Source organism: Neolamprologus multifasciatus, chromosome 15 (genome assembly GCF_963576455.1).
Source record: "Neolamprologus multifasciatus chromosome 15, fNeoMul1.2, whole genome shotgun sequence".
In the NCBI taxonomy this organism is placed as follows: Eukaryota; Metazoa; Chordata; class Actinopteri; order Cichliformes; family Cichlidae; genus Neolamprologus; species Neolamprologus multifasciatus.
Genome location: NC_140453.1, coordinates 2141806 through 2166519, shown reverse-complemented (window position 1 = coordinate 2166519; position 24714 = coordinate 2141806). Strand labels below are relative to the sequence as shown.

Sequence of the window (24714 nt, the reverse complement as noted above, 5' to 3'; positions counted from 1 at the left end):
AATCCTGAGTCGAATTTACAAATGTAGAAGAAGTGATGTGATGTTGGACTCCACTGTGGCAGGACTCCCACAAATTAGTGGCTTCACTGTAGGACTTTGTCATATTTTATATCCTCTGCAGTAACACTGGTATAATCACTAAAACACATTCATAAAGATCCTATGCTCTGATAAAAACACATGTTTACATTTCTGTTTTTCTATTTGTGGAAAAACTTGCCAACTAAGCTAAAGTGTTGTTTCATGCTGCGTACATCCTGTAAAGACACAATCGAGTTATTATTTAATGATAATTATTGGTCAAGAAACTTTAGCTGTATATGTTTGCAGAGTGCAACCCCAAATAACCCCGACTGCGTCCTGAGAGCGCTGTAATGGCGCTGCAATTTTACCCTTTTTCTTTGAGGCGCCGCGTATCTTGTTCACGGGACTCATCAACATCAAATTTACAAAACAAGTGGAAAGAAAAACACATCTATAAAATCCAGGCCATTTGGCTTTATTGTTGCATTTGGATGAAATCTCTGTTTCAATTAGCACCTTGAGATCCTTTCTGAATGTGAAGGCAATCAAACCCTCCACACGACGCCTGCCTCTGGCATGGAGGCAGTTAGTCATGCTGCACCGTGTTTTTCCTGAGTGGATACAGTCATGTTTAACTTTGTTTTTAGTAAAAAGGACGATCATATTGTTCAACAATAATTTGTCACACGAGCGCGTATAACTATGACGTTTCCACTCTAAAATAAAAGCCAGAGTTCAATTTTTCAACAATTGGTCAAGAAGAAGAAGAAGAGGAGCAGAGAGACAGACATTCATGAGCTTTTAGTGTTAAATGAGGGATGAAAAGACATCAGTGAGAGCGGTGCAGCTGAAAGACCTCATGTTCTGACTTTCTTCATCTGTCAGTTCAGAAGAGACAAAGTCAGTCACAGAAAAACATTTTCAGATCCTGTTGGAATAAAAATCTGCAAAATCTGTTTGACCTTTAAAAATCTGGAGAAAAAAAGCTACACCTGAGGCGTGGGGTGTCTCCACTGCATCTTTTGCCAAAATAGTGTGGAAAAAAAATACAGTGAAATGTGAGACTGGAACACCTCGGCTCAAACTGAGTGCTGCTGCACAGAGAGACAAAGCGGGTGAGCATGTCACCAATGGCAACCCTGTGGAGGAAAGCGGTCGCATGAGCACATTTTTCACTTAGTAGGAGAAGAGAGTTGTAATTGGCCGTCTTTGTTGATGGCAGATAGGAAGAGAGCTTGATTTCAAAGATAAAGCAGCTGCAGGTTGGTAGCCACGTTTCTCTAGTTTGCTTGTGTGTAAGAAAAAAACAGAAGTTATGGGCAGGACTCGCATTTTCAAGTGAAGGTGACGTTTTAATGTACGAGAACTCTTTTAATCTGTCCTTTCATTCAAAGATGATCCGTACAAGCTGAGGATTTAAAGTTCTCTCATTAATCATTTTTCCTCTGACAATGTCCTTTTTTACATGTACACTCAAAAAAATAACTCTTTAAATGAACATAAAAAAATCATGGAAAGAATTTCCACGTAATTAAATTGCTTTATTTTAGCATTATGCAATTCTGTATTTCCAATTTAATGTACTTGAGTTGGACTAACTTGATTAATTAATGATGAATCAACTGTTTTACTACAGTTGAGTCCAACTTAATTTAATTGATTTGATCCAACCCATGCAAATTACGTTAGTGCAACAAAACCTACTTATTCGTAATAGAAATCAATTTATTAATCCATTTATTTTAAGTTCATTTAAAGAGTTATTTTTTTGGAGTGTTCAACAAAGTCTAGAGTCTGGTTAACATAAAATGTTAATGGATTTATAATAACTTGCACTCCATCCATCCTCTTATCTTTACCAGGGTTGCAGTGAGGTTGGGACCTATCCCAGTGATAGGGTGGGAGTCAGAATACTGGACAGGTCACCAGTCTATCACAGAGAGACAGACAACCATTTGGCCTCATGTTCACAGATATTTTAGAAACACCAATTAACTTAACCCTAATTACTGCGGCAAGAAACCAGAGCACCCAGAGAGAACCCACTGCAAACTTGGCCAGATTGCAGATTTGAACCCAAGACCTTCTTGCTGTGAAGCAACAGTGCTAACCACTGTGCCACCGAGCTGTCAATCTAGACTTCAAAAAAATAGGGAAACTATGATTACAAGGCTTTATATAGAATTTTAAAAACCACGATAAATAGCTGAGGCATATACGTAGTGTGTGTATGGTTGTCTGTCTCTTCTAACCTCAGTGATTTTCCTGTGGTTTGAACTCTTGTGTGATCTTGTGAATTTTGTGAATCCAGGCAACTAACCACTCTTACTAGATTGTATCAGGTCATCTCAACAAGAATAAATTAAGTTGCTGGATTTCATGCAGATCCTACATGATTTAATTACGTTCACCACAGAAACATGAAATTATTTTGTTCACATTACAAGTTTGAATTTTGTAAATTTAACAACCACCCAATTTCATTTTTTTGAGTGTAGCACAGTGTGCGTGACAGCATGATGCTGCTTTGCGAGTGAAAGGAAGGAAACAAAATAGCCTCATACAGTTTTAAACTAGTTTCATGAAGTAGACGTGTGGTTTGAAGCCTTGGTTATACTCTGCTAACAGCATGACAGCAAAGCAGTCCTTCCTGTTTAGTCTCAGTTACACTTTCCGTGTCCGTGATTTAGCTTCGGTCCAAATGTTGTTATCACACGGAGAGTGTCAGGGTCTGTGTGGATGACCTCACAGGTCTGACCACACAGAGTTTAGATTACAATGCTCCCCAGTCAGGTGGCAGACTTCAAAGTGGGCGCCAGCAGAGTTGGCGAGCTTAGCTCCTGGCATCGTTGCAGACATGGAAAGTCAAATCGAGAGTCCACAGATGCGACAAGCCACAGCTCAGTTTGTCATCAACGCCTTTGGTAAAAAGAAAAAAAAAGAAGCTTGATGTTTGTGAAAATGTGCATCAAACCAAATTCTTTTAAGGTTTCTGTCTTGATTTTAGTTGCTGATGATGATGAGGATGATTTTCCTCTAAGAGTGACCATAAAGTAATCTTATCACATTAAAACATTATCTTTTCCTAAACTTCAAACAGATTTGGTGTCTAAAAGTAACAATAGTGTAACATCCATCAACGAAAAGCTCGATCAGACTCTGTTGGTCTTTATATGACGTCTGGCTTCTGTTAGTCTGTTTTAAAAGGCTTTTGTCAGAAGGTCTTTCTGCTAAAAAGCATTGATGCAGACTTCTACCACTACAATCTTTGTCAGTGTCGCTACAAAGCTCACATCACAACACTGAGAGTGTTCGGTTGTAGTACCAGAGAGGGTAAAGACCATTAAATGTGAGCTTCCACTGCTATTGACATTTGTGTTTTATCTTCTAATGATCGCAGTAACACTGTGTAAATTTACTCTCACTGCGTGATCTATTTCTCTGTGTGTGAACGTCAGGGTTTGGAATGACAACCCCGGCCACCATTGGAGGAAAAGTCTTCCTGATGTTTTACGGCCTGCTCGGCTGTGCGGCTACCATCCTGTTCTTCAACCTCTTCCTGGAGCGTGTCATCACCGTCATTGCCTTTGTCCTTAAGTCGTGCTACGAAAGACGTCATAACAAGGCCGTGCTGCCACAAAACGGACGTCAAGTCTCTGAGGGAAACAGAGCAAGTGGAGCCGGGGAGGAACTTGCAGGCTGGAAGCCCTCAGTCTACTGCGTTATGCTCATTTTAGGAGCGGCAGCCGTTTTGGTGTCTTGCTGCGCCTCGCTGATGTACTCCGCAGCGGAGGGTTGGGGCTACCTGGACTCGCTTTACTTCTGCTTTGTAGCCTTCAGCACCATTGGGTTTGGAGATATGGTTAGCAGTCAGCGAGTCGCCTACGAAGGCCACGCTACGGTTGCGTACAGGCTGGGCAACTTCTTCTTCATCCTGACCGGCGTCTGCTGCATCTACTCCCTCTTCAATGTCATCTCCATCGTCATCAAGCAGGTACTCAACTGGCTGCTGAGGAGGCTGGAGGCCCCCTGTCGCTGCTGTTTCCCCAGGAGGGGTCACCACCCGCACCGGCATCCCCGTCGGAACGTGGTGGCCCCGGGCCACCTCCGTGCACGCAGAGACCCATCCATCGAGACAGATGCCATTAATGAGAGCGAGACCGACACTGGACGCAGGTTGTCTGGGGAAATGATTTCCATGAGGGACTTCTTAGCAGCCAACAAGGTGAGAGTAGACTGACCACTCGTGTGACGCTGCACCTGGTGAATGAAATCACACCTGTCTTTACAAGCAAGCAGTTCATTCTTAGAGTAATCTGATGACTGAGGCGAGTAGTGGAGGGAAAACTCCTTTGTCCTGCTGCTGTCAGATGTCTCTTTATGCATATGTGCATATATGTTATTATTAAAACTGATCAAAATATTTGTATTCGCTGTACATATGAGTGAAAAAATACGGGTGAGAATTCCTATTTTGATACAAGCTTGTGCTTCATATTCAGTGGCTTATGTTTGGCTGCTGAACTGCTGCATGCATATGCAGTGTCAAAGTTCTTTGAATATCAACAGCTAAGCAACCACCGGCACTGCTCATTCAGCAGCTCTTGTGGCCCCTCAGGAGTGTCAGTCGTCCATACATTTCCATATCTACTACTCCACCATGTAGACAAGACTAATGAGCAGTGTGAGCTGCAATTAAATGTCAGAAGTGTGCGCCCTTCTGCACTGGATCAGAAATCATTCTTAGATCTTTCTTTACAGGTCCTGGAAGTCCTGACTGAGAGAATTAGAAGGTCAAATGGTTTAATTCTGCTGAACTGACACAACATTTTTGTGAAACCAAGAATAAGTTAACTGTCTTCTATGTTCTTTGTTTCACTTTTCATGTTGTGTTAGGCAGTGTTGGGGAGTAACGGAATACATGTACCGCCGTTACGTATTTAAAATACAAAATATGAGTAACTGTATTCCGTTACAGTTACCGTTTAAAAAGGTGGTATTTAGAATACAGTTACTTTGTTGAAATAAATGGATTACACGGCGGTACTTCCCTGTTTCATATTGTGGCGGGTCAGGACTGTTTGGGTTTTGTTTGACAGCTACGTTCTGTTGTTCCAGGCGGCAGCGTTACGGTTGCCATGGTTACAGGGTGACGCTCTCTCTCTCTGCGTGTTTCCTGGGTGAGAGAGCGCCTGTTGTTGTTGTTGTGCTAAGCTAACAGGTAGAATGCTACAGGTATAGCTCTAAAGAATGTAGCATCATGGGCAGTGTAGTCCGTGCTGCAGGGAGAATGGACTGCCATACACGTTATGTGTCTGTGAGCGAGGGAGGGAGAAAAAGGAAAAGTACGAGCTGTCATCGAGCAGAAACGGGAGCTGGAAGCATGTAAATATAATAATAACCACTGCAGCCAAGAAGAGAGCCTGACGAGCCCAGTTGTAAGTAAGCTATTAAGACTCGACTGTACACCGTGTTCGTGTTTTCCTCCAAAAACAATAAGTTCTGTTGGAGCAGCCTTTCAACGCCTCTCTCTGTCTCTGCTAGCAAAGTTGACCCAGACAACAAAGTAAAGCTAGTTTTCAGCTACGAGCCGACACAGAACCCACCGTATTAGTCAGAGGTCCCTTTACTACGGTTCGGAGCCGCGGACCTTCAGTAACAGTAATAAATCACAGCAATAGTACATTCATGTAGTTGTAAACAGCATGATAATATATTAAGTAATCCAAAGTATTCAGAATACGTTACTCTCATTGAGTAACGTAACGGAATACGTTACAGAATACATTTTGGGGCATGTATTCTGTAATCTGTAATCTGTAGTGGAATACATTTTATAAGTAACCTTCCCAACACTGGTGTTAGGATTGTTAGTGAAATATAAGATGAATGAAATTTTGTACAGTTCAGGAAACTGAGTTTAATCGTCCGATTCAGCCTCAGAACAAGCTGATGACATCAGAAACCTGCGTGAATACTTTTTATCAAGCCGTAGGAACTCGTGTCTTTGTTGGTTGATGGTAAAATTTATTGCAAATGATGATATTTCCCTGTTAGTGTGAAGCATGGTTTCTAACCTCTGAAGCACCACATGTTCATTTGCGCTTCTTTTTTACGTAAAACATAATAATTTATGGGTAATCGATTTCAGTCTGAAAACGTGAGCCTGGAATTTCACTGGAGCACCTGTTAAATCTGAGAGACCACCTTTGAACGTTATGTACTGCTAATACAACAATAACAGAGAGAAAAAGCGGCGGGGGGATATATCACAGAAATCAGCAACTTATAACAAAACTTATAACTTTCTTTACAAGTACAAACACTTTATAGTAATTTCCACTGCACAGTTATTAAGGTGGAAATGCTGTTTGCACGATAAACCTGCAGCAGAATAATGGGCAGAGCTTTTAGGCCAGCTCCCTGTAAGCTCTGCTTTCATCATGACAGTCCGTCTGCCACTGAGTGCCAGTCTCAGGGGAAAGCAAAGGCTTAATTGTGAAACCAAAACAGGAAGAGGACAGTGCGTTTGTGTTCCCTGGTGTCTATCTGTAGCTTTCCCCAGCTAGCTAAAACGGTGGATGCTGGAGCAGTTGGAGTAGCTGTGAAAAGTCTACGAGATAAAAGAGAAAGAGTCGAGGTAAACAAGGCGAAGCGAGCGAGGGAGAGAGTGATGGTATAATAAGACTGTACCCCAGATGGGTATTCATTCATGGAGAAAGATCTGATGGTTTAGAGGGTTCAAAAGCTCCGGTGGCGTGACTTCCACGAGCTCATTAAGTTACAAAAGCTCTGTACTTATTAACCTGATACAACTGGGTGTTTAAAAACTGTGAGGTCTCTGTGAGCAGCGAAGGGTGTGTGTGTGTCTAAGGCATGTTAATGTAAGTCGGCCCGTTCCACATCAAAGCGTTGCTTTCACTAACAGCAAAGGAACAAGACGGGAGGTTGAGCCTTGGAAATTCAGCTGGAAATATGTACATTTGCAACATTTTTCCACATTTCAAAGGATGATTTTGTATCCAGATTAGGAGGTGGCTGATGTAACTTGTAGTTGGTAACACAAACAAGCTTTTGCTTTGGGGTGAATATTTCAAGGAACGAACACCATCTGTGAACCATACATGACAGCAGGCCTCACTACACTCGTCTCCACCCACTCCACCCTACCTGTGCTCTTTGCTTTCCATGGTTGATCTCAGGCATTTAAACACATCAGCCTACATCTATTGCAGCATAACTAAGGGAGGACCAGGTGACCCTGAATCCTCCCTTAGTTATGCTGCAATAGACGTAGGCTGCCGGGGGATTCCCATGATGCATTGAGTTTTTCCTTTCCAGTCACCTTTCTCACTCACTATGTGTTAACAGACCTCTCTGTATTGAATCATATCTGTTATTAATCTCTGTCTCTCTTCCACAGCATGTCTTTATCCTGTCTTCCTTCTCTCACCCCAACCAATCACAGCAGATGGCCCCGCCCCTCCCTGAGCCTGGTTCTGCCGGAGGTTTCTTCCTGTTAAAAGGGAGTTTTTCCTTCCCACTGTCGCCAAAGTGCTGCTCATAGGGGGTCATATGATTGTTGGGTTTTTCTCTGTATCTATGAAGCGCCTTGAGGCGACTTTTGTTGTGATTTGGCGCTATATAAATAAAACTGAATTGAATTGAATTGAATCTACCTTCACTATCTCTACTCCTTCCATGTTCAACTTTCCACCTGTCTCCCTCTAATCCACAGTCTTGTTTTCTGTCTTGCTTCTACTGCCCTTCATTCCTCTTTTCTCCGGAGCATACCTCCACCTCGCCATACTCTCATCCACCTGCTCCCTACTCTACAGATCAAAGTGTTATCTGCAAACATTACAGTCCACGTCTGCCTGGCCTCATCTGTCAGTCTGTCCATCAATTTTCAATTCAATTCAATTCAATTTTATTTATATAGCACCAAATCACAACAAAAGTCGCCTCAAGGCGCTTCATAGATACAGAGAAAAGCCCAACAATCATATGACCCCCTATGAGCAGCACTTTGGCGACAGTGGGAAGGAAAAACTCCCTTTTAACAGGAAGAAACCTCCAGCAGAACCAGGCTCAGGGAGGGGCGGGGCCATCTGCTGTGATTGGTTGGGGTGAGAGAAGGAAGACAGGATAAAAGACATCACCACTGCAAACAACAAGGGGCTGATTGAATCCACTTGTTACTCCTACCTCACCCCTTTCTTGTCCTGCACCACCCTCACATACTTCTCTGCACCTCCTGACTTCCTCATACAATGCCACAGTTCCTCTTTTGGTACCTATCATAAAGTTTCTCTAGTTCCATAGAGGCAGAGTGAAGTTTTTACTGACCTCTATACTTCTCCATCAACACTCTCAAAGCAAACATTGCATCTGCTCTTTCTCAGATTAAAGCAATACTGCAGCTCACTGATTGTCACCTCCCTTCTCAGCGTAGCTTCAACAACTATTTCACACGTCTTCATGGTGTGTCTGATCGGTTTTATCCTTCTGTAGTTACTACAGCTCTTCCCATCATCCTTGTTCTTGTAAACTGGTACCAGTACACATCTTCTCCATCCTCTCATTCTCCTCATAATAAACCATGATGTGCCAAAACAAACAAAACAGTCTAAAAATTGTGCCTCAATTTGGATCATCTGCAGGAGCAGCTTTTGCAGCTTTCTAACCTCTGAGCTAGCATACACACTCACAATATATCCTCTTTCTACTGGCTGAAAAATGTATCCTTTGATTGGCCTCTTGATTTCTGCAATAAAGCCAAGATGGCAAGCAACGGGCATCAGAGGTGTGTGGTGTTTCAAGTGTTTGTGGTGCACTTATTCACCCAAAACAGTATGGAGGTGAACGTGTGCCAGGTTTGCCAAAGTCAGCAGATACACTGTATTCACTCACCATCCAGTTCATTGAATTCAGGTGTTCCAATCACTTCCATGGCCACAGGTAAAATAAAGCAGCTGGGAATGGAGAAAGTAAAGTCCTTAAAACCATAAAGTCCTGACCTGACAGTGGATACATTTACACCCGATTATATACAAAACAAGCCTGTTGCATTTTCTGCTCTTTGTTGTGCAGAAAAAAAATCAAAGGTAAAAGTTGCTGAGTGGCAAAAGTTAAATCACTGACATTCGCGTCAATACTTTTCACCTTGGTTTGCTTAAAGCAGCCCACTAAAGAAGAAATACCATCTGTCAGCTTTTTAATGCACCTGTGAAATCAGATGCTGCCGTTTGATCTGAGTTTGTTTGCCAAGACTTTGTAGCTTGAATGTACCACTTCACTTTCCACAGTTTTCTGCAGATTTCCTCTTGTGCTGATTTTTTTAATCTCTTCCTCTAGGTGAACTTGGCCATTATGCAAAAGCAGCTTTCGGAGATGGCAGTCGGGAACCAGCGCCAGTCCAGCTCCAGTTCACGTCAGAACGGCTTCTCGGGAGGGGTGGGTGCACTGGGCATCATGAACAACCGCCTGGCAGAGACTAGTGTGGACAGATAGGGAGAAACAGCACGAGATCCTTTTAAAGGAAACAAAAGACACACGAGAAAGAGTATGACACTTACACTGAGCGCCGCCTCCCCGAGGAAGAAGAAGCTTTGATGTTGGAGGAGGAAGGCTGACCCCAGCAGCTACTGCTTAGACAGAAACCATCTCAGCCCAGCTTCTCGCCAAGAACTTGGCTAGATGAAAGATGCACGATAGCGTGCTGGATTTCCACATCTGGACCCGGCTCCACGTGCCGGAATGTTCCCCTGTGAGGAATCCAGTTTCCATGGTGATAAATAAAAGCCTGCCTAAAGCCTGTATCTAAGCTTTAAAGCCTGATGCACTACGTGCTGCTTCACATAGACCTGCAACTTTCACTCACTTACTACGACTCTGCCCGGTCCATGAAAGGTATTATTGTCAGAGAAGTAGCTTTAATAAAGTTGGTGTTTCTTCAGTCTCTCAGCAGTCATTGCACAAAGCCCTGCGTTGTGTTTGGAAAGTAAACAAAAAAGGGAAAACATGACTAACTAAAAAGATTTTAGTTCTACGCTCACAGCATTTGTGGTAAATGTTTCACAGCCATGTTGTTACACTATTCAGTGGCTCGCATCCATTCATTATAACAACAAATAGCAACAACAAAGACAGAATCTCCCTCATTACAACCCTGAGCAGCCCTGCCCTCTGCAGAATCAGAGTAGGAGTCCGCACTGACCCCCATTATAAAGGATTTCTGTTTACTCCGAGTTTGTTTCACGTTAGTCAAGCACAAATACAGAAATTATGGCATTTTCATATTTTGTTGTGACACAGGCCTGCTGGTGTTTGGTACTGATACAAATGAGGTAAAAACATGTAGTTCCAGGGCTCATTATTGAATTTTGGCTCAGTGGTGCTCGCTGTTTCTTTTTTCTGTTAGTCTGGATCCACACGACAAGTCAAAGACAATTCCTTGTGTTGCAAATTTAAAACCAAAAGTGATCTGCAGCAACTCCAAACTGTTTTACCTCCAATGTTTTACCTCCTCGCCAGGTTTCATGAAATGCGGCCTGATGGTTTTTGTCTAACCCGGCTGACAGACGACAGGCTCTGTATCCTCAGCAGAGCAAAATAACTGAGGTAGCCATGTAATACTTCTGACTCGGCCTCAGGCACAGAGTCAGCATTGTGGAGGATCAGAAATTGGCCTGGTTGTTAGTGGTTTGGGTTCTAAGGAGAATATTATGGATCCAAAATGTAGCCAAGCATACAGCAGGAATTATATCTGGGATAATTTTCCTCCATTGAGATCTGATGAGCTTTCAAAGTGCTCCTTTAATTTATTTTAGCAGTTTATATTTTGATCATATTAAGATATTTTCCCTTCAACATGTATTACAATAATGGTCCGGCTTTCTGCACTGAAATTACAGGGTTGCTATCCTCCGGGCTCCACCTCTGATAGTACCTGCTGTAAAGCGTGTAGAAGAGGCTCAGCAGAAATGTTGATGACATGAATTCATTTAAATGTCAGTATTTTAAAATAGGCATGGCTTTCCCTGCAGCTCTCTCCTCCACTTCACATGGGGTTCAAATCTCAGTCTCTCCAGGGAGACGTCCTGTACACGTTGCATCTACAGAATTATTTTTTTCTCTTCAAGCTTCTTTCAGCTCATCTGATTTGTTCTGAAAAGACCTGTTTTTTTTCACAGACTTTCTGTGAAAAAGTGGGGGTGCAGGAGTGTAGTTCACTCTCAGACCACTTGAATTACAATATGCTGAAAGGTTATTATGGATGTTTTTGTCTGGCCCAGCTTTAAGTGCATCTTATGACCGAAGATGAAGAGCAGAGAGAGAATACTCTTGAGTTTTGTCTTGATGAGATGACAGCCATGCAAACCTGCCAGGGAAGTAAGATCCCTGCATGTAGTATTAGTACAACACAAACTGCCAATTGTAGTTTTTTTTTTCTGTCTACTTCTCTTTGAAATAAAGAAAATACCCAAAATTTAATAAGGTGCATCTACCATTGTACATGTTGGTTTTTGGGTGTCACTTGCTTCAAAGAATAGCCGTGGTCCTGACAGCAGACCACTGTGCTGAGTTTCCCCACTGAATGCCACCTGATTTTAGCTTCACCACAGACTGAGTGAAAGCACAGAGAAGTGGGGGTGGGGGGTGGGGGGGGGGTGCAAAAATTTAAGATGGTAAAACTGGGAGCACACACTTTTTTTTACGAAGCCTGGAAAACTTGTCGCTGTAGAACAAACAAGGACATTTCTATATTTTCATCAAGTAAACTAACCTGAAAATACACATTTAGACTGATTCTTTGCTACGGACACACAAACGCAATCGCACACTGCAACACACACAAACTATTCAACCGGAGAAGAATTATGAATATGTCATTATGGCTACATGGATAATAACAGCTTTGAAGAAATGTGTGTTCCTGTTCGTGTGTCTCAGAGTGCACAGATACATTTGTGAGTGAGACAGCAGAGCCACGGGCAGATGTAGACGCACAAAGACTCTTTGTCAAAGCTCTTTTTTTTTAAACAAGTCACGACACCACCCAGAGAGTGACTGATACCACTGTCACATCCACTCTGTTTGATACGCACTCTAATGGAGGAGCCATGTGGGAGGTGACAATGTGGTTGATTCCACACTGCTGCACGGGTGGCCTCAGTGTGCTCCACCTTTCATGCTTCACTGAGAATAAACCTAATAGGTGGCTATTTTATTATTATGCTTGCAACAGGTGATAAAACGTTGTGTACCAACCCCATCATTTGTGAATACAGCAATTTTGGGAATAACTGAAAGTGGCTGTAGTTATCAGACTACAGAAAATGCAAATGATACTAAAGAAAGTCAATAAAGCCTCAGCGTCAGCATTATACAGGTACTTTAAAGGACAGCAGCTGCCACGCGGTGACTTTGCACATGTTTGACTACAGGGATTAGCAACCTTAAACTTTTTAATAAACTTTTTAAAGCATATGCATCGTCAGTGTGCACATAACTCTCCATACGTCATGTGCCTGAGTGTGTCAGGGGAGAGTAAACAGCAAATCAGCCAATTAAATAGTGTCTGTGAAAACCAAGGCTGTGAGACTCAGCCGGTGCTACCTAAACATATGCAGAGTGAACGCTGCATGTTCACAAGCAGCATCTTAGAAAGAGCGAAATCTCTACAGCTCCCTCCAGTTGACTGCAAGGACGTTAATGCTTCTCTTAATGCCGTGCATACATCAAAGTCTACTTTCTGTTTGTGTTCTTTGTATATCAACCAATAAATTGACTTTTTGTCTTTCTGCAAACACGGGACTCTACTCACTCTCTTGCCTATTTACGTGGCTCACAAGATTAATAATCAGCCACTCTACGCAGTAATGTGCGCTTGGAAACACACGACATGTGATGTTCATTAAAGTTAATTTAATAAACAAAAGTGACACTTCATTAAATGAATATATTACAGCAGAGTGCAGTCAGTAACCAGCAGAAAGTCAAAGAAATGCTAATAATTACAGATTGAACAGTAAGATGTTTAATAATTAGAGGTTTGTGCTGCTGTTTAAAGTCAACTAATGGTCAGAGAGTCATATGGAGTTACATATACATATACACAGATCAGGTATAATATTATAACCACCTGCCTCATACTGAGTTTGTCCCATGGACTCCATTAGATCGCTGATTATGCTCTGGTATAGTCCAGAGCATAATCAGCATAATAAGTGGCGATGTGGGGCCTCCATGGATGGGACTTGTTTTTCAGGCACATCCCACAGATGCTTGATTGCATTGAGGTCTGGGGAATTTGGAGGTCAAATCAACACCTCAAACTCGTTGTTGTGCTCCTCAAACATTCCTGAACCACTTTTGCTTTGTAGAAGTGTGATTTATGCTGCTGAAGGAGACCTCAGCCACGAGGGAATACTGTTTCCATGAAAGGGTGTACATGGTTTTGGTAGGTGGTACATGTCAAAGTAAGATCCACGTGGATGGCAGGACCCAAGTTTCACAGCAGAACATTTCCAAAAGCATCACACCTGCAGGTTTTCTTCCCATAGTTCATCCTTGTGCCAGGTGTTCTCCAGGTACGCACATGCACCCGGCCATCCACATGATGTAAAACAAACCGTGATTCCTCAGAGCAGACTAATTACTTCCATTGCTCCATGGTCCACTCTGATGATCAGGTAGCCATTGTTGGTGCTTTCAGCAGTGGACTGGAGTCAGGATGGGCACTGCAGCCACACACACAACAAACTGCGCTGCTCGGTGTATTCTAGCACAGTTTTGGTATCAGAACTAGTGTGAACTTTGTGAACAATTTAATCTACAGTAGCTCAAATGTTGGATCGGACCACACAAGCCAGCTTTCATTCTCTATGTGCATCAGTGAGCCTTGATCCTCCATGCTTTAGAGACTTATTTGCCTTACTGATCATTGCTTTTAGAAATTAATGTGAACAAAATACCATGCACAACAACAAAAACAATAAAACTGAACATGTTTATGCTAGAAAGATTACCATAAAGAAAGTATGTTTGTAAAAACCACAATTAGTTTCCCTATAATACACTTGGAGGTATTCATAACACTTTCTGGTTGTGAGTGTTGTCAGGAGGTCCAGCAGGTCAGCTACTAAATCAGAAGGTTGGTGGTTCAATCCCTGGCTACTTCAGGCTGCAAGGTACTAACCCCACTTTGCTCTCTGATGGGGTGTGAGTGTGTTTGAATGTTAGATAAAAAGCACTTACATAGAGAAGAACTGGTGAGTCAAGTGGTGCAAAACATTTTGAGTAGTCAGGTAGAGTAGAAAAGCACTATATTTACAATTCCACATACTTCACTTCTTCCACATTTGTCATGTTACAGCATTATTTCAAAATGAATTAAATTAATTTTTCACCTCAATACTCTACACAAGATACACAGAATGACAAAATGAAAAAAGTTTCAAAATTCTTGCAAATTTATTAAAAATAAAATACAAAAATATAACATGTACAGTATTCACAGCCATGACAGTCAAAATTGCATGGAGTTTGCCAAAAGTCACCTGAAGGACTCTCAGACCATTAGAAACAAAATCTCTGCTAAGCCTGAATCGTTGGCCTGAATGCCAGGCCTCATGTCTGGAAGAAACCAGGCACCACTCATCACCTGGCCAGTACCATCCCTACAGTAAAGCATGGTGGTGGCATGTATCATGCTGTAGGGATGTTTTTCTGCAGCAGGAACTGGGAGACGAGTCAGGGTTGAGAAAAAGATGAATGCATCAATGTACGGAGATGTCCTTGATCATAACTTACTCCAGAGCACTCTGGAACTAAAGGGCAATGACCCAAAGCACACAGCCAAGATAACAAAGCAGTGACTTTGCTACCACTCTGTGAGTGGTCCAGCAAAATCCCAGACTTAAAACTGATTCAAGATCTCTGGAGAGATCTGAAAAGGGCTGCACAGCTCCGATCCAGCCTGATGGAGCTTGACTTGTTCTGCAAAGAAAAATGGGAGAAACTGCCCCCAAAGCTTTTAGCGTCATCCTTCAACAAAGTATTGAGCAAATGACATGTGGGACTTGTTTTTTAAAGTGGTTTTGAACAAAATGTGGAAGAAGTGAAGCACTGTGAATACTTTCCAGATCCACTGTATGTAATAACACTTGAATTAGATGATGTTTTTGGCAAAGATGTTCAAAATTTGGACTGGAGTCTGCAAACATCGCTGTCCCTAAAATGAATTGTGAACAAAAAATATCGGTGTCCTTATTAAAATGCACTAAATTGGTGACTTACTTTCTCTACTTATCAACTGCTAAGTATTCACTTTAAGTATTTCCATGCTAATCAATAAAAGAAGGACCAGTTGTTTTTTGTTTTATTCCACAGTAACTACATAATAATGTTTAATATCACGTAAAATTCGTTCACGGCTTTTGTCGATAACCTTATACAGAACGTTAAATAAAACATAGAGGTTTTTGCCAACTCACTTCTCCATGCAGTTAAACTCTTCCGGCTGACACATTTTTGTCCTAGAGTGTTGCCGTACTGTGACGTCACTCGATAGCGACGAGCAACAATGGTAAGTGAGCAAGCAATTTTCTCTACGGCTCTTAAAATTAAAATATTGAAACCTGTTATTTGCTACTTAAACTTTATTCTTCTAATTTTAAACTCCAGTATACGCGCTGCCACGTTCTTTCAGACTATTTTATGTATAACCTGTGGAGTAAAAATGGAATTAAACATAAACATCAGTCTGCTAGCGAAAGGAAAGGCTAGCGACATTTGCTTTTTTCCTCGGTTGCCGTTGTCGAAGCTCTCAGCCATCTAAGCCATTCATATTTTCGATCGATGATTTAATCTATTTTTCCAATGTTAGTAATGTTTTAAAAAAGGACAACGGGTTCTCTGTTAAAGTTAGTTTTTCCCGTGGTGTAAAATAAAGTGCTAGCACTTTCCAGTTGCCTGTGAGGCGCTAAATATATCGCTGAGCTAACTGGCGATTTTGGCTTACAGATATAATCGTCTGTAAGAGACAAAGTGAGCTCGTTCTTTAATTTCTACTGTGTTAACACAAGTGTGTTTTTCCTCTAGGGACAAAGCCAGAGTGGAGGCCACGGTCCAGGAGGAGGCAAGAAGGATGACAAGGTGAGAATGCCAGCTGATTGTTTTGGTAGCAAAGGTTTATCTTCACAGTGACGTCTGAACAAGTACCTCGTACCTTCTTGTCACTATTTTTTTTATTTCCAATACTGTGCAAAGGTTTTCATGCCACATTTTACTTCTAATGAACCAGACTTGTTTTTAATGTGCCATGGTAATGAACCCAACACAACCAACACAGTAAAAGCATTTGTGGATAGAAAATTACACAATGGAACACCACCAGTCAAGGATTGGCCTCCACAGAGCCTGGACTTAAATATTATTTAAACTCTGTGGGATAATCTTGACAGAACAGAAAAAATATGTGCATTTTTCTTCATGACTTTACAACAGATGACTGACAAATTAAAGACATAAAACTGAATTCTTACCTCTAAAGTGAGGGGATCTGGTGGCTTCCTTACATAGTGGGTTGCATTTTGCTGGCGTCATGGTTTGAGGAAATGGATTGTATGTATTGGTATGTATTCAAAGGTCCTACATAATAGGCTGATAGGATGTGTTTATGTTGTTACACAAGTATTTTGAGCTTTGAAACTGTATATAATGTTCCCCACTATTAATTTGTTCTTTTTCTGCTAAATGAAGGATAAGAAAAAGAAGTATGAGCCTCCAATACCCACCAGAGTTGGCAAGAAAAAGAAGAAGACCAAGGGACCAGATGCTGCAAGCAAACTACCATTGGGTAAAAGAGTGAAAAGCTTTGCACTGGGAACAGAAATCTCTGCTGCCAGCTTGTTTTCCTGTAGATCAGAAAATTTACATTCATAATGACATTTTATTTCATGCTTTTATTCAATATTCTGTGTGAATTCATTGGATGCATCCCTGGACACTTTGTTTTTACTCAAGATATCATGCATAATTGGCAGTTTCTAAAGTTGAAATCTTTTCCTTTGTGTGACATAATATTTGTGGTTGTGTCAACTGGGTTATATTCTGTGCATCTTTTTGACATTCTGCTTGTTTGCTATTAGTTACACCTCATACTCAGTGCCGCCTGAAGCTGCTGAAGCAGGAACGGATCAAAGACTACCTGCTTATGGAGGAAGAGTTTATCAGGAACCAGGAGCAGATGAAGCCCCTGGAAGAGAAACAGGAGGTCAGCATTTGCACCTCAAATACCACACTTCTTTCTGTGTTGCAGGTCTGGGTCAAATGAAGTTACCAAAAAAAACAAAACGGTAGTGTTGGGCATCTTGTCAAAATTAATTATTAATTTAACTAATTTAATTTGACCTCAGAATTCAAATTCATCATGCAGTACCACCTGAATAGCATCTGACTTCCAATGACTTCCTTTTTCAAAATGACAATGATCACATTGCTGTGCAGTAAAAGCATATCTGGGTTAAAATCACACAATGGAGCTTTAATTATGCTGAGGTCTGGCTTGTTTTTGTAACCCAGATACCTCAGCATAATTAAAGCGGCGTGGGATCATCTTGACAGGATTTGTACCTGACTTTGTTTTGTGCTCCATGTCTGGATCAAATGAAGTTACTCCAGTGCTGTTTGTGTTTACAGGAGGAAAGGTCAAAGGTAGATGACCTGCGGGGGACCCCCATGTCTGTAGGCACTCTGGAAGAAATCATAGATGACAACCATGCCATCGTGTCCACCTCAGTGGGATCAGAGCACTACGTTAGTATCCTGTCCTTTGTGGATAAGGATCTTCTGGAGCCAGGCTGCTCTGTCCTGCTCAACCACAAGGTAATATTAATATTTTCTTATTTACAGTGAAGACCAAAAAAAAATTTGTTAACGAACTTCCCAGCAGTGTTTTTGACCCAACTCCACCACCTAACTTAATACTCATTAACCTTGGGTCAGTGAGTATTAATCAATTCCCCAAAACTGAATTTAGCCGACCTCAAAAATTCACACTAGTTGTCTTGTATTTGTATATTATTGTAGGTTCATGCTGTGATTGGGGTACTGATGGATGACACTGACCCCTTGGTGACGGTGATGAAGGTGGAAAAAGCCCCACAAGAAACCTATGCTGACATCGGAGGACTGGACAATCAGATCCAGGAGATTAAGGTACACTATGACAAGAAGCCAGAAGCCAAACTGACATCTTATAGTGAAGTGCTTCTTTTTAGAGATTAACTGCATTTTTAAACACATTTCTAACAGGAGTCGGTGGAGCTGCCTCTTACACATCCAGAGTATTATGAAGAGATGGGCATTAAGCCTCCCAAAGGAGTCATCTTATATGGACCACCTGGCACAGGTGAGTCTCTGAACTGTGGGTTTAGGCTCTTAAAAATGTTTTCTCCTGCCAGCAAACATTAGTGTCCACACTGATATTAGTCCTGCTGTAGGGAAATAATAACCTATGAAATCATTTTAGTGGTTTTGTCCATTCATCAGACAGATGAATGGACTGTCCATTCATCGTGCTTCTTAGAAGTTTTAAGATCCTTTTCAGATCTAACCTTTAAACATTAATACTTTTCTGTAATTTTCAAACTCCATTATAAGGCACTGTAATATGATACTCAGTGTGAAATCAGCTGTTAAATCTGGTGTAATTTGAAAGAAAAACTCTGCCATCAGTTCTTTTTAATAAAGTGTCCAAAGATCAGTTTCTGCCTTTAAAAAGAACTGATAGTCCTGTTTACTGTTGTTGTTGTGGTGATTGGTTGTACAGTGAACTCCACCACATTTAAAAGTGTTTATAATATTTTAATCGCTTAATGTCTGCTCAGAAATCACACGACACTGAATTTTATGAGTTTACATAAAATCTTTTCTTCACTGAAGACGATGTCAGCAGGTGAAGCAGATGGACTGGGACATGCATGGTGCTTTGACGTGGCTGTAAATTTCACTGTCGTGTCTACAGCTCGCTGGTGTTTTTTATGAGGCGCTGCGTGTCATTGCCGTTTCACATAGAAAGATGCTTTGGGCTGCTTTCCTGCCACGAGGGGTCGCCACAGCAGACAGCTCTGCGTGTTTGATCTGGGAGAGTTATACGCCAGATGCTCCTCCTGACACCTCAGTGGGGCTTTGTCTCTCCAGCTAGAATTGAACCAGAGATGTTGAAAAGCACAAAGCTGGAGCAGGGAGATATGACCAAAAATATTTATCACGATATACATTTGAAAATTTGCGATAACGGTATAACTGACGATATAATTGACACGAGACAAAATACTTTACAACTCCACAACTGTATTAGTGCAAAAAACAAACAAACATCAAAGTATTTTCACTTAAACAAGCAGCTGTTTTTATGTGCATTAAAGTTATAAACATTTAACAGTGCAAATGCAAATTCCTTCCTGACAGTTTAACCAAAAGACATTTCCAGTGGAAACTGGTCGACATATCCTCAGCATAACCATGTATAATATCCACAAAACTTAAAAAGAGGTTATACACACACAATATGGTAACATTATGTTGAAGCACAGTACGTATCACTCTGCGAGGCTCCGCCTACGATAGCCGTAACGCTCCAACAATCCATCAAGCGGTGCGGCTTCGTAGCTTAGCAAAGTCGTACTGAAAGATCTGACAGGTTTTCGAGCGCCGTGTACATAAAATCGTTTCGAGGTCAGTAAACACAACCAGGATTCATACATAAGGCACACGGGATTATAAGGGGCTCTGTCGATTTTCAGAAAAACCAAAGGATTGATTTTAAGTGCGCCGTATTTTCCAAACAACACGGTAATAACGACGGCCCGCTAGCATGCGCTACCAAAAATAGTGCTTTGTTGTGTATCTGACGGACGAAAGCTAAACCAGTTCCACACCAGTGAAGTTGCAGCATTTTAACACACCAGTTCTGGTTCATCCGTTTCATTTAACGATCCGCTTTCGCCGCCATGCTTCTTCCGACGTGTGCGTATGAAAACAAAGGCAGTGCGCATGCGCGTTTTACCCATATTCTATCGCGATATTTCATTTTTCTTTCGTTGCCCAAAATTATACCGGTATTACCGTGAACGGTATGATATGGCCCAGCCCTACACAAAGCTATGTATTTTGGTACACTTCATATGTTTGGCTATTTATTCTGTAATTTTCAAGGGTGTCCAAACAAACATAGCAACATAGTTTCACAATTTCACTTTAAAAATGGTTGTCTTGAGGGGATTTTGAGAAATATCTTAAACAGAAAAATAATAGTACGGCGACTGCAGAAAGTTGACTTTCTTTCAGTGTGTGAAGGCCATCGTGTCTGCGAACTGTGCAGATGATTGAGTTCCTAATTTAGCTGCTCAGTGTTTAATATTTTATCTTCAGAGTTCATAAAATCCTTTTAACTTCTAATAAAACATTTCCAGTAATGTTAAATACATAATGCATGGAAAGCGATAAAGCTAAGTGAGTAATACAAGCGAGTTAGCTGTGATTATGTTATGGAAAGCTGTGTAACTCTTTCCCCTATAAAGATTCCTTCTGATGATCTCCCGTCTACCCGTAATGATGGGTTCTGACGCCTCAGGATAAATCAATAAAAACGTGGTTTGAGGACAATTAGAATAGAAAATTTACAAAAACATTTTTAAGGGTAGCTGCAGAGATCACCCTCACTAACTTCTGATGCAAAGTCGTCGTGTTCTGTAAGCAGACACAAACTGCACAAAGCTTAAAGCATTACTTTTAGTAGGCTTTCATAGGGGTAAAGAGTTAAGCCTTCTTAGAAACTGTAGCTGGTGATCTTTCTGTCAGCAGCCACAGGAAATGACATTTGTGTAATGAGCTCTTTGCAACGCCATTTTTACTGGAAATGTCCTCAATTGAATGCAGCCTCATGGTCACAGACGAACTGTTCTTCATGTTGCATTGAAATGAAAGATTAAGGTTCAAGTGAAACAGAGTCCAGTCCTACGCTGGACTCTTTCACTTGGATTAAACTAAACTCTTTTGGCAGGTATGTTTTACTCTTTCCTCTGTTATGCATGTAACAGGTAAGACACTCCTCGCCAAGGCTGTAGCCAATCAGACATCAGCCACCTTCCTGCGTGTGGTGGGCTCAGAGCTGATCCAGAAGTATCTGGGAGATGGGCCCAAGCTGGTGCGAGAACTCTTCAGGGTAGCAGAGGAGCACGCCCCTTCAATCGTCTTCATCGATGAGATCGACGCCATTGGCACAAAGAGGTAAAAAGAAGCTCTGAAAGCATCGGCGCAGCGATGTTTTACCTGCGCTGCTGAGGAGCTGGAACGGGACGCCAAGGTGTTGATTAGTATGTGTGATAAATGGCGGCGTTTTCATTTATAACAGTTTTTATATACTTTCACTGCACATTAACAGTGCAAGGTGATGTGCTGCTGCAGGGTTTTTGTCATCTCAAGTACAGGATGCTGAGTTTATCAGTTACACTGCACAGTCCTTTCTTACACGTTTTACACTTCATTTTGCCTCTCACCCTGCTGCAGCTTGTAATAGTTCAGGGTGTCGTCTTTGCAATAGGAAATGTGTTTCTATGACCACAGGCAGCTTGCACAAAGTGGTGGCTGCACAGTGTAGTGCTGCTAGGAAAATATGGCACTACTTGACATTAAAAGCAGCACAGTTCCCTGATTCGTTTGTCCAAATACTTTAAGAAGTTTTTAAAGGATAAAAAAAATTCTGAGCAGTGTGTGTTACTGTTTCCATCCTCTGCCCATGTGTCTATCGTAACTGTTTTCCTTTTCTTTGCTTGCTGCATGTGCTGCTCTTGTTGAGCTGTGAGATCACTGCAACAAACAGACTTTGTTGCAATCATTTGTCTTATTACACATTTGTTGTATGAACCTCAGTCTGCAGGTTACTAGGCTGCACTATCGACAGTCAGTGCACCACCTCCTCTTCTCCTCGATGAAGGTCTACATTTTGTTCAGCACATTCTCCAGTTTTTATCTTGATTAATTCTCAGCCTTCACTTTAAGCTGTATAAATGAAGCCTGTTTGATGGACCGTAAACAAGCCCATGACGTGAGACGATGTAGGAGATGCCTTTGATTTTCACGTGGTGTGTTCACTGCCTGTGTTGCGTAGGTACGACTCTAACTCCGGTGGTGAGAGGGAGATCCAGAGGACCATGCTGGAGCTGCTCAACCAGCTGGACGGCTTCGACTCGCGGGGAGACGTTAAAGTTATCATGGCCACCAACCGGATAGAAACGCTCGATCCGGCTCTCATCAGACCCGGTCGGTACCAGTGTGACTGTCACTGGCCTTCCATCTTTATCCACATCCACAGTCCTGTAAACTAGACTGACATTCAGGACATGGCTGCATTTTGTTGAGTCACTGCAGCGAGTGGAAATGTCAGGTTTTTTTCTGCTTTTGGAAGCGACTGTTCATATTTTGTTCTTTCTAATCAGCCACAAGCAGTAAAATGTTCTTCCTCAGACTCACTGCTGTCTAAGCTTTAGCAAACACTGCTCCAAGTCCTGCTTACGAACAGTGTCGGGAGTGTTATGAGAAAAGTAGCTCCATAAATATCTTCCCTGCATTATTAATGTATGATTGATCACCTGAGTTTGATTAACAAGACAGTTTTTGAGCGAGACTCATTGATCTGCTGAAGACGAACAGACTTGCAGCAGAACAGAGTCACAGTCAGTTTGTGATGTTTTGTTTTCTGTCGTACTCCTCAGGGAGAATCGACCGTAAGATTGAGTTTCCCCTTCCCGATGAGAAGACCAAAAGAAGGATCTTCCAGATCCACACCAGTCGTATGACAGTAGCAGATGATGTCACCCTCGATGACCTCATTCTGGCAAAGGACGACCTGTCGGGAGCAGACATCAAGGTAAGAGAAGACTACAGGCTTTTTTCTCTCTCTTTGGCACTCACACTTTTTTCTTCAGAGTACAAAGAAGCACAAAAAGCAATAACTGAAGACAGAAACTGACACATTCTAGCTCAGCACAAGTTTTTCCCTCCCAGTCCTCCAGCTGTGATGGTTTGACCAAGCGAACGCTGTGAGGCTGAACTCGAACTGTATTGAATTTTCTGCTCAATGCAAACTTCAGTTTGCTCATTTTTTCCCTTCCATGCACACTCTCTGCCGAACAGGAAATCCATTTTTAATTCACTGGGAAAATAATTTTTCACACAAACTATTTTTTAAAACTTTAAAAATTAGTAAACAAATAAAACTACCATGAAATGACTTGTTCAGTGTTAAGAAACGACCCCACAAAGTTTGCAGTTCACTTCCAAAAGCTGAAACTGTGGCTGTACTTGTAGACCTGACAGCTTTGGCTACCATAGTCTATTAACCACTTTACTGCTTTAGCATTAGCTAACACCAAGCTTTGTCTGCCAAAGCATTTAAATGCTTTTTAAATGTTTCACCCCATTAAATTTTTTGTGCATTTGTGTGAAAAATAGAAATCAATAAAGATGCTCAACCTGAAATCTGAATTGGCGTAATCTCTGCTGTTTAAAACATGAGTGAAATATGAAGCATGTCCAGCCTCTTTGCATCCTAGCAGAGGAGCTGTGTGCTGCTTTCTTCATTTGCTCCGGCCTCGCTCTGATGCTGCAGCCATTTATTGATCGTGTGAGGGCTTGGCGGCGAGCCAGTTCACACTGTGGCTCAGCAAAACGGGGAATAAAATGAGCAGAAAAGGCTGCTTGAAGCAAAGCAAGCGGGGGTTGATTTTCTAAATGATTTTCACATCAACACTTAATTAACTTTATTAAGTTCCCCGTTAAAAAAAAGACCTGGCCCAAAGTGTTCAGATCACTCGCACAGCTTTGCTGCCCTCGTGTGGAGCGTGGCAGAATGACACGTGGAGATTTCTTGGATGACATTTAAATGTAATGTTTGGGAAGCAAACAATGAGTTTGAATATTAGGGATGTCCTTTCTTTCCTCAGACAAACATTAAACATTAAGGCTCTGTCTGACTCTGACTGACATGACTGTTCATGGTCAGTTTGACATCAAGTCAAGCCACAATCACCCGGCTGTTTATTGATTATAGCTCGTACCGCTTTGTCACATATTTGTATCAAATTCCTTCAAGTAAGCAGTTTTCACGTTCTATTTAGATGTTCGTAGGTTTTGCCTGAGATTATTCAATGAAGCATTAATCCAGGAAGATAAACTTAAGAATGTAAATAGCAGCACAAATCAGTCTACGTTATTTTTAGACTGTGTAACGTGCTCGTTTTTCCTCCAGTTTGACTCTCGTTGATCTCCCTGTTTCCTCCTTTCATCCTCCAGGCCATCTGCACAGAAGCAGGCCTCATGGCTTTGCGAGAGCGCCGTATGAAAGTCACCAACGAAGACTTCAAAAAGTCCAAGGAGAACGTTCTGTACAAGAAGCAGGAGGGCACGCCAGAGGGGCTTTACCTCTAACCTTGAAACATTTTTGTTTTCTCTCATCCTCCCCACCCCATCACTATCTATCGCTGTGTGAAAGAGAGGAGGCAGCAGCTGAGTCGCCTCCTCAGAGAGTTTGATATATTTTGTGCATGTCATGTCTGGCTTATCCCGCTCTCCTTTAACCGTTACGTGTTAAAACAATAAATGACAAAATATAATATCTAA

The 24714-nt window shown here is 41.7% G+C and overlaps 2 protein-coding genes and 1 long non-coding RNA gene across 3 annotated transcripts in view; 2 read left to right on the top strand and 1 right to left on the bottom strand.

The window, feature by feature from the left end:
• LOC146501279 (potassium channel, subfamily K, member 13-like) overlaps nucleotides 1–16186 on the top strand; it is a 20390-nt gene extending 4204 nt beyond the window's left edge. The window contains exons 2-4 of the mRNA XM_085133223.1: nucleotides 3483–4249; nucleotides 9382–15616; nucleotides 16132–16186. Of these exons, the coding sequence (XP_084989349.1) occupies nucleotides 3483–4249; nucleotides 9382–9537 (923 nt within the window). The 3' untranslated portion in view covers nucleotides 9538–15616; nucleotides 16132–16186. The remainder of the gene's footprint in view (nucleotides 1–3482; nucleotides 4250–9381; nucleotides 15617–16131) is intronic.
• Nucleotides 1784–9387, bottom strand: LOC146501280 (uncharacterized). The gene is made up of 2 exons (XR_014869399.1): nucleotides 7704–9387; nucleotides 1784–7244 (listed from the first exon to the last, which is right to left on the bottom strand). It is a non-coding gene; the product is annotated as an uncharacterized LOC146501280 (long non-coding RNA).
• Nucleotides 15548–24714, top strand: LOC146501278 (26S proteasome regulatory subunit 4). The gene is made up of 11 exons (XM_085133222.1): nucleotides 15548–15616; nucleotides 16132–16185; nucleotides 16792–16888; nucleotides 17181–17305; nucleotides 17731–17916; nucleotides 18121–18249; nucleotides 18346–18442; nucleotides 21135–21324; nucleotides 22205–22356; nucleotides 22809–22963; nucleotides 24388–24714. Exons 1-11 carry the CDS (start codon nucleotides 15614–15616, stop codon nucleotides 24520–24522), a joined length of 1323 nt encoding a protein of 440 aa, XP_084989348.1. The 5' UTR covers nucleotides 15548–15613; the 3' UTR covers nucleotides 24523–24714.